At 40.5% G+C, this 11,183-nt stretch overlaps 1 protein-coding gene across 6 annotated transcripts; it reads right to left on the bottom strand.

The window, feature by feature from the left end:
- Positions 1-3,616: 3,616 nt before the first annotated feature.
- On the bottom strand, positions 3,617-11,103 carry ORC6 (origin recognition complex subunit 6). 6 transcript variants are annotated; one of them, XR_571475.2, is made up of 7 exons: positions 9,186-9,998; positions 7,765-7,928; positions 7,455-7,544; positions 5,810-5,922; positions 5,282-5,350; positions 4,474-4,663; positions 3,617-4,091 (listed from the first exon to the last, which is right to left on the bottom strand). XR_571475.2 is itself a non-coding variant. In XM_008702669.2 (7 exons), the coding sequence occupies exons 2-7, from the start codon at positions 9,405-9,407 to the stop codon at positions 4,536-4,538; spliced, it is 786 nt and encodes a 261-aa protein (XP_008700891.1). In that variant the 5' UTR covers positions 9,408-9,421; positions 10,694-11,103; the 3' UTR covers positions 4,097-4,535. The 6 variants fall into 6 exon arrangements, 5 of the variants coding, with proteins under 5 accessions (XP_008700891.1, XP_008700893.1, XP_040489183.1 ...); XM_008702669.2 differs by lacking the exon at positions 3,617-4,091 and adding an exon at positions 10,694-11,103 and having other exon boundaries at positions 4,097-4,663; positions 9,186-9,421; XM_008702671.2 differs by lacking the exon at positions 3,617-4,091 and adding an exon at positions 10,694-11,103 and having other exon boundaries at positions 4,097-4,663; positions 9,186-9,315.
- Positions 11,104-11,183: the final 80 nt, after the last annotated feature.

Here is an 11,183-nt window from a genome sequence, read left to right as displayed (position 1 = left end):
CCCCCTCAGGAGGGCTTTGTTTAGGTCAAGCCCACACAAGTGAGAGGTAATGTGATTTTAGCCTCCCTTCCCTGAAATTCAAGGGAACTTCTAAAGCTTTAAATTTTTGGATATTTTCAGTTCTGCACTTTGCTGGTATTTTTATATTGTAACTGTGCTGGTATCAACTATTTCTAATGGGTTTTCCATTTGAATGAATAGTCATTGGAAATTGCTGGGCAGAGAAACTCTAAAAGGCAGTCAGGACCCACTTTTTTCACCTGTTAGATTGGTGTGCTTGCAGGGAAAATGGAATTCTTCCACTTTCGATGGGTATTTATCCAAATAAAAGTCACACCCACACTTTCACCCAGCAATTTCATTTCTAGAAATGTATCCTTCAGCAGTACTTGAACACGTGGAGATTTATGCAAAATGTTTACTGTAACACTGTTGCTAATGGCTGAATGAAAACCACCTCATATGCCTATCATACTGATATGAATTTAGTTAAATAAATTTTGTCACATCCATAAAGGAAAACACCTTGTAGCTGTTAAACATAGATCTAGATGTACTGACGCCATCTTTTATTACAGGAAAATGATAGAACATATATATAGCATCATCACATTTGTGGAGAGACATATACACGCATTAAAATTTTCAAGGATATGCAAGAAACTTAGCATTGGGGTGTGGAGTGTGGGTGATGGGGATAAGGGGGAATTCCACTTTTCACTTTATAACTTCCTGAATAATTTGAATTTTTTTTTTTTTTACAATGAGCATGTATTGCTTTTATAATCACAAATTAGCAATGCAATGTCAAGTGTGGGCCTTATTTTGACCTTGATTTGAGCAAACAAACAATACAAGGATAGAGACATCCAGGAAATAAAACGCTAACTTGCATATTTAATAATACATAGAATTTCAGGGACGCCTGGGTGGCGCAGTCAATGAAGTGTCCGACTCTTGGTTTTGGCTCAGGTCATGTCTCAGGGTCCTGGAATCGAGCTCTGCGTCAGGCTTCATGCTCAGCACAGAGTCTGCTTGAGAGTCTCTCTCCCTCTCCCTCTGCCCCTCCTGCTCGTGCTCTCTCTCTAAAATAAATAAATAAATCTTTAAAAAATAATACATAGAATTTCTATTAATTTTGTGAGTTATGATAATGGCAATGTGGTTATAATGTAGGTTAAATGACTTCAGGGAAAATGGATACAGTTAAGCAAATGTGGCAAAATCTTTGCTAACTATTGGGTCTGAGTGATCGGTACAGGGTTTCATTATACTGTTCTATACATTTGAAAATTTTCATGATAAAGTTTTTTAAATCAGCTAAATGAACACCATGAGGAGGTGTTAAAGAACTGAGCTTCCACAGTCTTTACAGTAGTACTGAAACATACTCACAAGGCAGTAAGCATCCGTCACTGGGAATGTAAATATGTTGGAAAATTGTTGTCAAAAGAATCGCTTTAAGGCAATCCCCACCCACCACCCCAATTAACTTAAGAAATAACCACATAAAAAATAACTATGTTCCAGGTAATCAAAATAATTACCATCACCTGCTTTTAAGGCATAAAGGGGGAAAAAAGTTACAAACAGAACTTCTGTTTACTCTCATGAAATCAACAGTGAAAAGGCAATTTAAGAAGTGGGAGAAAATATTTGCAAATCATGTATCTGCTAAGAGGTTATTATCTAGACTATATAAAGAATTCCTACAACTCAGCAACAAAAAAATAAACAACCTGATTCAAAAATAGGCAAAAGACTTGGATAGACATTTTTCTATAGATGATAAACATGGCCAGCAGCACATGAACAAATGCTCATTAATCATTACAGAAATGCAAATAAAGACCACAATGAGAAAAAACCAGAAAATATAAAGTGTTCAGAAAATAAGTGTTGGCGAACACGCGGAGAAGTTGAACTCTTGTGTACTGTTGGTGGGAATATAATAGAGCGTAGCCACTATGGCAAACAGTATGATGGTTCCTCAAAAACTGAAAAATAGCATTAGCACATGATCCAGCAACCCCGCTTAGATGGAGTCTATATCCATCCAAAGAACTGAAAGCAGCGTCTCAAAGAGACATTATACACCCATGTGCATAGCAGCATTACTTAGAATAGCTAAAAGGTGGAAGCAACCCGAGTGCCCACTTACAGATGAATGGATAAACAAAATGTGGCGTATCTATACGATGGACTACCATTCAGCCTTAAAAAGGAAGGAAATTCTGACACATGCTATAAGAATGAACCTCGAGGAATAATGCTAAGTGAAATAAGCTGCTCACAAAAAGACATAACCCAATACGAGGTACCTATCTAGAATAGACAAATTCAGGGGCGCCTGGGTGGCTCAGTCGTTAAGGGTCTGCCTTTGGCTCAGGTCATGATCCCAGGGTTCTGGGATCGAGCCCCGCATCGGGCTCCCTGCTCGGTGGGAAGCCTGCTTCTCCCTCTCCCACTCCCCCTGCTTGTGTTCCCTCTCTTGCTGTGTCTCTGTCAAATAAATAAAATCTTAAAAAAAATAATACCCAAATTCAGACATAAACAGTATGGTAATTGCCAGGGGCTAGGGGAGGGAGGTACAGAGAGTTGTTTAATGGCTGCAGTCAGCCATGCAAGATGAAAGAGCTCTGGAGGTTGGTTGCATAACAATACAAATGTACGTAACACTACTGAACTGTACACTTAAAAATGGTTAAGATGGTAAATTTTATGTTAGGTGCATTTTACAATAGTAAAAAAAAAAGTGAATGTGCCTAATTTTACTTGGTAATGAGTAGATTGCTTTTGACTCAAAGCCAGAAATCTAAATCCTGCCACCAAATAAGAAAATTATACACTTTCTTAAAATAAATGAGGGAAAGGGGCGCCTGGGTGTCTCAGTTGGTTAAGCGTCCGACTCTGATTTCAGCTCAGGTCATGATCTTGGGGTTGTGGGACTGAGCCCCATGAATGCAGGGCTCCGCAAAGAGGGTGCTTGTCCTTCTCTCTCAGCTCCTGCTCCCCCCCCGCTTGTACTCTTTCTCAAATAAATGAAACCTTCATAAATAAATGAGGAAAAAACTCACTTATCCATTTTAGATCAAAGTAATAACAAGAGCCACTGTTCAGTGAATGCCTTCTAAGTGCCAGGTACTTTAGAAATACTACTTTAAACCTTACAAGGTAGAAAATATCTCTATAAATGAGGAAACTGAGGCTCTTTACGATCTTAAAATTTCCATAGGGTAGAAGTCGCACAGTCAGAATTTAAATGCACTGTAATTGCATTCAAAACTCATGTTCATTCCCCTCTACCATAGGGCTTGCTGGACATTAGGCCTGCATTGGGATCATTAACTGTGACACTTCTTTCACCTTAGCTGCTTAGAGTCTAGAATTAAAAAGGTGAGGGGATGAAGGGAAATCACTCTTTCAGCGCTCCAGCTCTCTGCAGCAGGGATTATGCAGCCACTGGTATTACTGATACCATTCTGAACAGGTTTTTAAAATTTGGATGTAGTCTCTTTATTATATTCTTATGGAAATATTTAATTAGACCATGTATTCTTGATTTTAGTTAAGATCATACCTGGCATGATGCCTCAGAGCCCCTAGCAACTTATCTTCCACAAAGGTCCGAACCTATAGTATTTAATAGGTTACATTTTTCGGTATGTGCATGTCAAAGAAAATAACACTTAGTCCGTCTGACTTTTTAATATGCTGCTAATGTGTAATTCATTACGTTGAGACCTTTATATGTGAATTTCTCTCTATATTTTAACATTTGCTAAATACTTACTTATACCAGGTATTGTGCTAAATGTTTTACATGTATTAGCTCAGATGCAACTCCAAATTATTCTATGAAGTAGACATCATTTTTAGTCCTCCTTATAGATGAGGCAGAATGAAGTTAATTAATTTGCTCAAGGTTTGACAGGTAGTAGTAAGTGGCTGAGCAGGGTCTTAAACTCAGGAAGTCTGATTTGAGAGTTTGTCGTCTGGTGAGCAGTATAGTTCAGCATATGGCTTTTTTCTACTAGAGTAGACAAGTTTTGTCACAGCAATGACTCTCCCAAACTGATGACAAGGGCAACCTGAATGCACATAAAAATAACATTTATTAACTTAGGCCATACCATATATTGATTTAGTCAAAATAAGAAACTTACACAAAAACCCAAGTAAAATCTTTAAGACTCCATTCAGCCTGAATTTTATATCCTGGATAGGACAGGAAACTGTCTTTTGCTTAAAACAAAAGAGCAAATGGCTCCAATTCCATTTTGTAGGAATGCAGACCTGTGGGGAGCCAAGGCCATGCCAACCAGGCACTGTGCCTGACCTAATGAATTTGTTGCCATGTCACCAGCCAGCCTGCCGCCAAGAGCTCAGCCCCAGTACTGGCTTCTTTGCTATTAAGGCAACAGTCTTAGGATCCTTGTTATAAAAGTTCAAACAAAATTCCAAAGCTCTCACATCTTCATTGAGGCGGCAGGTGTACTGTTAGTTCGCAAACCAAGGTAGTCTAGAAGCTGAAATCACTCTGTTGTAGCCTTTTGTGCTTTGGCAGCATTTTCCAAAATTCTCCTTTTCCATTCTTCATAATCCTGTGTCAGATCGTCATCTTTCTGCAGTTTATGTGAGCTTTCTACTACCTTCTCTGTTTCTGTGAGAGAAAATTTTCAACAGTTTTCAAAATTCTTATACTGACAAGTAAACAAGTAAACTTGTTTGACGTATCTAATTAGTTAATTAAAACTGGGGACTATCAAGCTGAAATGAGAAGTGGAAACAGCAGCTAACATATCAGTAGTTTGCTCTCGTACTCCAAGCACTCCACGCCGTGCTGTAAGTAGTCAGCATTTACCCAGCACTTATCTTGTGCTTCAAGGCACTGTGCTAATCACTTCAATAGCATTATCTCATTTAACCCTCACCACAATTCTATGAAGAGTGTGCTAATATTAATCACAACTCTATAGATTAGGAAATTGAGGCTTACGGAAATTAAGTGACTTTCCTAAAGTTACGGAGCCAGTGGGTGGTAAAGCAGGATTTGAACCTAAGCAGTTTGGCTTCAGATGTGTTCTTACTTACCTAGTGTTTCTGTTAACTTCTGTAAACGACTGCTTGGAAAACTGGTCTTATCAAATAATTGTCCAGATTTAGGTAAAACCTGACTCTTGTCAGGCAAGTAGCACAGGACTACTTACTGCACTAAACCCACTGTACACTAACCCCATTGCACTAATTTCAAAGTTTGTCCAGAGGTAGTACGCCTTACCCTTTGCTAAAGGTTCCGCCATTGTCTTCTTTTTCTTCTGTGGTGGAGTAGCTAAATCTCCAGCCTCTACTTAAGAAAAAAAACATGTGTCACCGGGGCTAAATTTTTGTCTATCCTCAATTTTAGTAGTTGGGCTTATTTTGGATCACACACAAAAAATTAGATACCTTCATTGACCAAATACAAGGAAAAGAAGGCAAATGATCTTGCCCTTCTCTTCCTTGGTTTCTCTTGTCAGACTTAAGAATCTTTTCTCTTCTAGTTTATGTATATGGAGGCTGCCATTTAACACTGGAGCTCGTGAACGGAGAATCTATTTTTCAGGCATGGAGTCATACAATCACAGGTGTTTTAAAGGTTATTAAGACTTTATTTGAAAAACAAAAAAATTTCTCACTCAAAACTTACCTGGTCCACATTAAATACGGAATTCAGAAAGCAGCCATTTTCCAAGTTTGAAAATTTAGACTTTTACCAGCTGGTTTACATTTTCAAATGACATTCTTGAAACATGGAATGAATACTCACTATCAGCCTGCTGCCCAATCTTCTCTAATTGTTTGCATAGTCGATCAAATATGGCTTTTTTTACACCAGATGTGGCTACCATTTTATTTTTATCCACCTTTAGCTTTAGAATCCTACAAAAGAATTTGACAAGTTGCTGTTTTTAAGACCAATATAGTTATCTTCTCTGGCCAACCAGATTATTAACTTATTTCCTTTCCACCCATGCTTTATGAAGAGTTCCCAACTGTTTAGTTTTCCCTTTATTCCAAACATATAGTATTAGCTATAACTATGTAAATTTGCCTTTTAAAGCTATTTATCTAGTTGTCTATTGGACGGAGTCAAAATATACATGAGATCTGTTATGTAATATAAGGGGTGCATAGAAGACATTTGCTCTAGTGCTTCATGCCTCAAAGAATTCTTTCTTGGTGAATCTCAGATGTTACTGATTTGCCGAATGATAATCATAGCATGTTTAAATATTCAGCTTACTTTAACCCATATGCTTACATTTATACTACAGGAATGTAAACCACTTTCCCCTCCCCAAACCCCATCTAATTACACTCCACAACTACTACTAATAGAATATACAAAACAGACTTATTTAGGATAACAGATCTAGTCGAACCTTTCTTTGCTCAGTGTAATTTGGTTTCAAAAGTGGGGTTACTTGTCAATATTGTTTTTTCCAATAGCAGCCATACTCCTTCTCTATATACACATATCTTTGTTGAATCAAAGGGACATTTTCTGTGAATGCCAACTAATCACTCCTAGGTATGTGGCTAATAGAGTTAAACAACTACATTTTATTTTATTTTATTTCTTTAAAGATTTTACTTATTTACTTGACAGAGAGAAAGAGAGCGCGAGCGCACAAGCAGGGGGAGTGGCAGGCAGGGGGAGAGGGAGAAGCAGAGAGCCGGATGCGGGGCTCAATCCCAGGATCCTGGAATTGTAACCTGAGCTGAAGGCAGATGCTTAACTGTCTGAACCTCCCAGGCACCCCTACATTTATTTTACAAGGAGTTTTCCAGCAAGATAAAACAAGACAACTTTGGACAAAAATAACAATTATTAATATTTCCAAGGTAACATTTCGGTATGCAGAAAGATAACCCAAATTTTAAGATCCAGATGTAAAAACTTATCAATGGTGTTTTGTAAATTATTTGAAAAACAGTTGCACTCTGTACTTTAAAAAAATATACGACTGGAAAAATCGCAAACCAGTTTCAATGACAGATTTCATCACTTATAAAAGGTGGAGCCTGAGGGTGCCTGGTTGTCTCAGACGAAGAGCATGTGACTCTTGATGGGGGTTGTGAGTTCAAGCCTTATGTTGGGTGTACAGATTACTAAAAAAAATAAAAAACTTAGAAAAAAAAAAAAAAAAAGGTGGATCCTGAAAACAGAATACCCCGCATATATATATACAGCTGCCATTTGGCAAGCAGACTTCTGGCAATAGGGGTTCCAAATTGTCAGCTATATTGTGGGATAAACAGAATCTGGTCACTTGGCCACTATTTCTAATATTATTTATATGGGAAAATATGCTCTGAGTTAAAATAAACTGTAATTAGAAGTCCTCCTTGGGAATGAGAAATCTATTTGTAAATTGTGGACTTTTCTCCATGTTAAACGGCACACTTACTTGCATGCTGAAAGTAATGCAGCAGTGGTGAAAAGCGGCCTGGATAAGTCGAGATCCAACTGCTGTGTTTGTGGAAGACTGGATTCATAGCTAAGAGAAAGCAGTGTTTGCAGAATTATTTGTTAAAAAAATATTACTTCAAAGAGACTGAAAATGTAAATCAGAATTTATAAGCTATTTAAATGTATGAGATAATGCATTATGGCACCTTACCATATTAGTTACTTTTTAAGACTGAAACTAGGACATTAGATAATTCTGCTTTATGCATCAGTATAAATTTTCAATTAAGGTTCTTTATGCTTCATACCTTTGCAATATCTTTGAAGCCATGTTCACTGCTTCTGTACAGCTAAACTGTACAGCTAGGTCTCTTATTCCAATATTTGATTTCAGGCCCAGTAAACACTCAAAAGATTTAAGACAGCTCTGATACATCTTCTTGTTCAAACCAGAAAGTTTAATTAAATAAGCCTTTGAAAGAAAAAAATGCATATCATAAAATTTATATCATAAAAATTCATATATCATAAAATTAAATCATAAAAATTATAATCATAATCATTCTATATACTGGTGCCCTTAAAAACTTTAGTAAGTCAACTTTTCAAAATTAATTAATTCTGTGGCAAGTGGCTCTATCTAAACGTTTAGCTTCATTCAGTCAAAAGTCAGTAACCATGTCAGGCAGAGTTGAGTACTGTTCTCAAGGGGCTCACACTAGACAGTCATGCATAAGCACAGATCATTTAAAGAACAATAAATGTTACTACAGCCAAACTGAATAAAAACACAGGAGTCACATACATGGTCATCTGTTTTTCAATGAAAATGCCAATGTGCAATTCACTGGGAAAAGGAAGGAGGGAAGCAGTGGGAGTAGAGGTGGGAAGCACGAGTGTGTGGAGGAGGTAAAGGGAGAGGGAAACTGTGAGACAGGAAGATCAAAAACTGAGGAAAAGCAACACTGTCTGGGAGAGTCAAGGAAGGCTTCATAAAGGATGTAACAGCAAGGCAGAGTCATGTAAGACAAATAGGATCTTGTCAGAAAAGAAACGCAGGTAAAAAAAAGTTGCATTTACAAAGCTCTAAGTCATTGAAGGGCGTGGTCTCTGTAAAGTAAATAGTGTAGCTTGAGGTTAGTGTTCAAGAGAAGCCGGAGACTTCGACAGTATTGGGAAGCCGACCCACTGGGAGCTAATGGTGGTTTTGATGCCATCATTTAATGAGTGTATCATTATGTGATATGCACGGTTAAGTGTGTTACATATAGTATATGGTTTAATCCTCACAATCTATTGAAATGGATATTCTTATCCCCACTTTATGAATGAGGAAACGAAGCTCACAGAGCCAGTAACTGGTGTTACTGAGATCTGGTCTCAACATCTAACTCTTCCTGACTCCTCGCTTGTGCTCTCAACCACTGTGATACTAGAAGAAAAACACACATTCGTTTTAAAGCATGCACTTAGGGAGGATGCGAACAGTGGCATGAAAGATGGTCTTGAGTAAAGAAAGAGGTGGCCAAGGAAACTAGATAGTAAAGGGAATTTTCTGCAACTCGACAAAAATGATTTTAAAGCTCATCTAAAATAATCATATATGACAATAGCCAAGAAAACTCTAAAACACAAGCGTTTTGAGTCTAGTCCCAACCAGAAATTAAAATGTACAATTAAGTTTCAATGTTTCAGAGGATTATTTAGACATTCAATGGGACCTACTTACTCTGTCCAATGGACACTTCATACAGGAAGCCGCAAGGTCCAGGCACATGACTGCATTGCTGGTTTCCGTGGTATGTGCAGACAGGCCATTACAGTTCACCTGGGACAGTCGCAAGTACTCCTCTGCTTTCCTGGTTATAAGAGCAACATGCTCACTAAAACTCTTTTCCAGAAGGTCACCCAACACTTTGGTCAACGATGAATACAGCAGGGTGGATTTCATTCTGGTCCTAACTCCTATGCACGTTTATGTGGGGGTGGGAAGGAAAGGCACATCTTTTGGGGATGTGGGACAATGTTTTGTAAGACAGAACCAGCCCTGATTTCAGACTCCCCTGTACTCAAGTACTTTTAAGCAAAAGTAAGTTCTTCAATTTCTTAAAAAACACCTGTTTTCATCCTTCCATTACTGGGACAAACATAACTGTCAGAGACGCTGGCGGTTACACGAGGGTTCCTTCTTTTTACCCCTTCTTTTTACCTCTAAATCAGTGGTACTCAAACTTTAATGTACACGACCATCACCTTGGGGCTTGTGAAAACAGCTGGCTGGGTCCTATCCTCAGAGTTTCTGATCAGTAGGCCTGAAGTGGGACCCAAGAATTTGCATTTTTATGGAATGCCAAAACGATAGTGATGTGGCTGGTCCAGAAACCACACTTCGAGAACGGCTCTTCTAAATGATTACGGAGTTCAGGAGGTCTTCATGCAACTCTTTCAAGAAGTGCTTTCGTGGGGCGCCTGGGTGGCACAGTGGTTAAGATCGAGCCCCACATCAGGCTCCTCCACTATGAGCCCGCTTCTTCCTCTCCCACTCCCCCTGCTGTGTTCCCTCTCTCGCTGGCTGTCTCTATCTCTGTCGAATAAATAAATAAAATCTTAAAAAAAAAAAAGTGCTTTCGTTACCTTCCCTCACTTAACTGAGCAGCAAGGCATCGGGCCTAGTCTTGCTCTGCACACTCCAGCCACAACAGCTTTATTTCTAACCCTGGATTATGCAAAGGGCTTACGCGCCAGCTGTTGTCTCCGCTTGGGCCGCTCTTCCCACAGCTTCCCATGGCACTTCCATAGATCTAGGATGTTGTTGTTTTTAATAAGTAGCCGCCAGGGCGCGCCCTGTGCTCCCCCCTCCTTCGATTCGGCACATTACCCAGTCTCCTTTACCTCCTAGCTCTTGCCCTCACAGTGACCCCCAAGAGGTCTGCACCCCGCCTGTGTGGTGCACCGCTGTAAACACACCCTCAGGAAGTATCTGCGGAACGACCCAAGTTCGACTTTCCCCGTCCCACCACCGTGCATCCCACAGAGCCAGTTGCTCCCCAGGACGTCAATCGCCCCCTACAATCGCCCCCTCTTGCCCGTTCATATAAACCCACTGCTGGGAAGTCCCTGGGATAGGGCCTAATCCCACGGCCCCAGCGTGCCCCTCTCATTCGGTGCTGCCGCCCGTCACGCGGGCCTCGCCGGAGGAGAGTCCAAGGCCGCAGAGGCGTGCGCCGCCAGACCGACCTCAGCACATCTGGCTCGGCGATACCCAAGCGAGCCGCTAAACGCCGGATCAGCCCCGACTCCATTGCGCGGAGAACGACTCGCGCGAACCGCGGCCACACGACGAAACCCGCGCGCAAACGCCGCGCCTGCCAGTGAGGGCCAGGTCCCACCCCTCGGACGCATCTGGATTGGCTGGGACGGGAAGTCCAGACCGCTCCACCAATCAAGCCTAGTCTTCCTTTTGCTCATGCGCATCGTGACTGCACGCTCCTGGGCAGGTGAACTTGGACCGTCGGCTTCCCCTCCTTCCATCTCTCCAGTCTTGACAAATTCCTCAAACGATGCTTTTACTTCCTGCCGGCTTCTTCCTGCCGCCGAGAGATACCCTGCTACTCTGCACCTTCCCGCCCTCTCTCACACACTGTGGAGAGACTGGTTGGCACCCAGGTCCGTCAGTCCACGGATAAGTGGCAAGAGCCAATAAACACGCGAGAGTTGAGGTCCTAGA

The sequence above is a fragment of the Ursus maritimus genome, unplaced genomic scaffold (genome assembly GCF_017311325.1).
Source record: "Ursus maritimus isolate PB19 unplaced genomic scaffold, ASM1731132v1 scaffold_19, whole genome shotgun sequence".
NCBI classification, from domain to species: Eukaryota; Metazoa; Chordata; class Mammalia; order Carnivora; family Ursidae; genus Ursus; species Ursus maritimus.
This window is presented reverse-complemented; position numbering and strand designations above follow the sequence as displayed.

What these genes read in the sequence shown, in the direction of transcription:
- ORC6 (XM_008702669.2), bottom strand. Translation starts at nt 9,407, where the DNA reads ATGAAATCCACCCTGCTGTATTCATCGTTGACCAAAGTGTTGGGTGAC. An exon ending in GATTGGGCAGCAGGCTGATA is followed by an intron (nt 5,351 to 5,809) that starts GTGAGTATTCAT and finishes TTTTTTCTTAAG; the next exon opens with TAGAGGCTGGAGATTTAGCT. An exon ending in GGCGGAACCTTTAGCAAAGG is followed by an intron (nt 4,664 to 5,281) that starts GTAAGGCGTACT and finishes TTTCTCTCACAG; the next exon opens with AAACAGAGAAGGTAGTAGAA.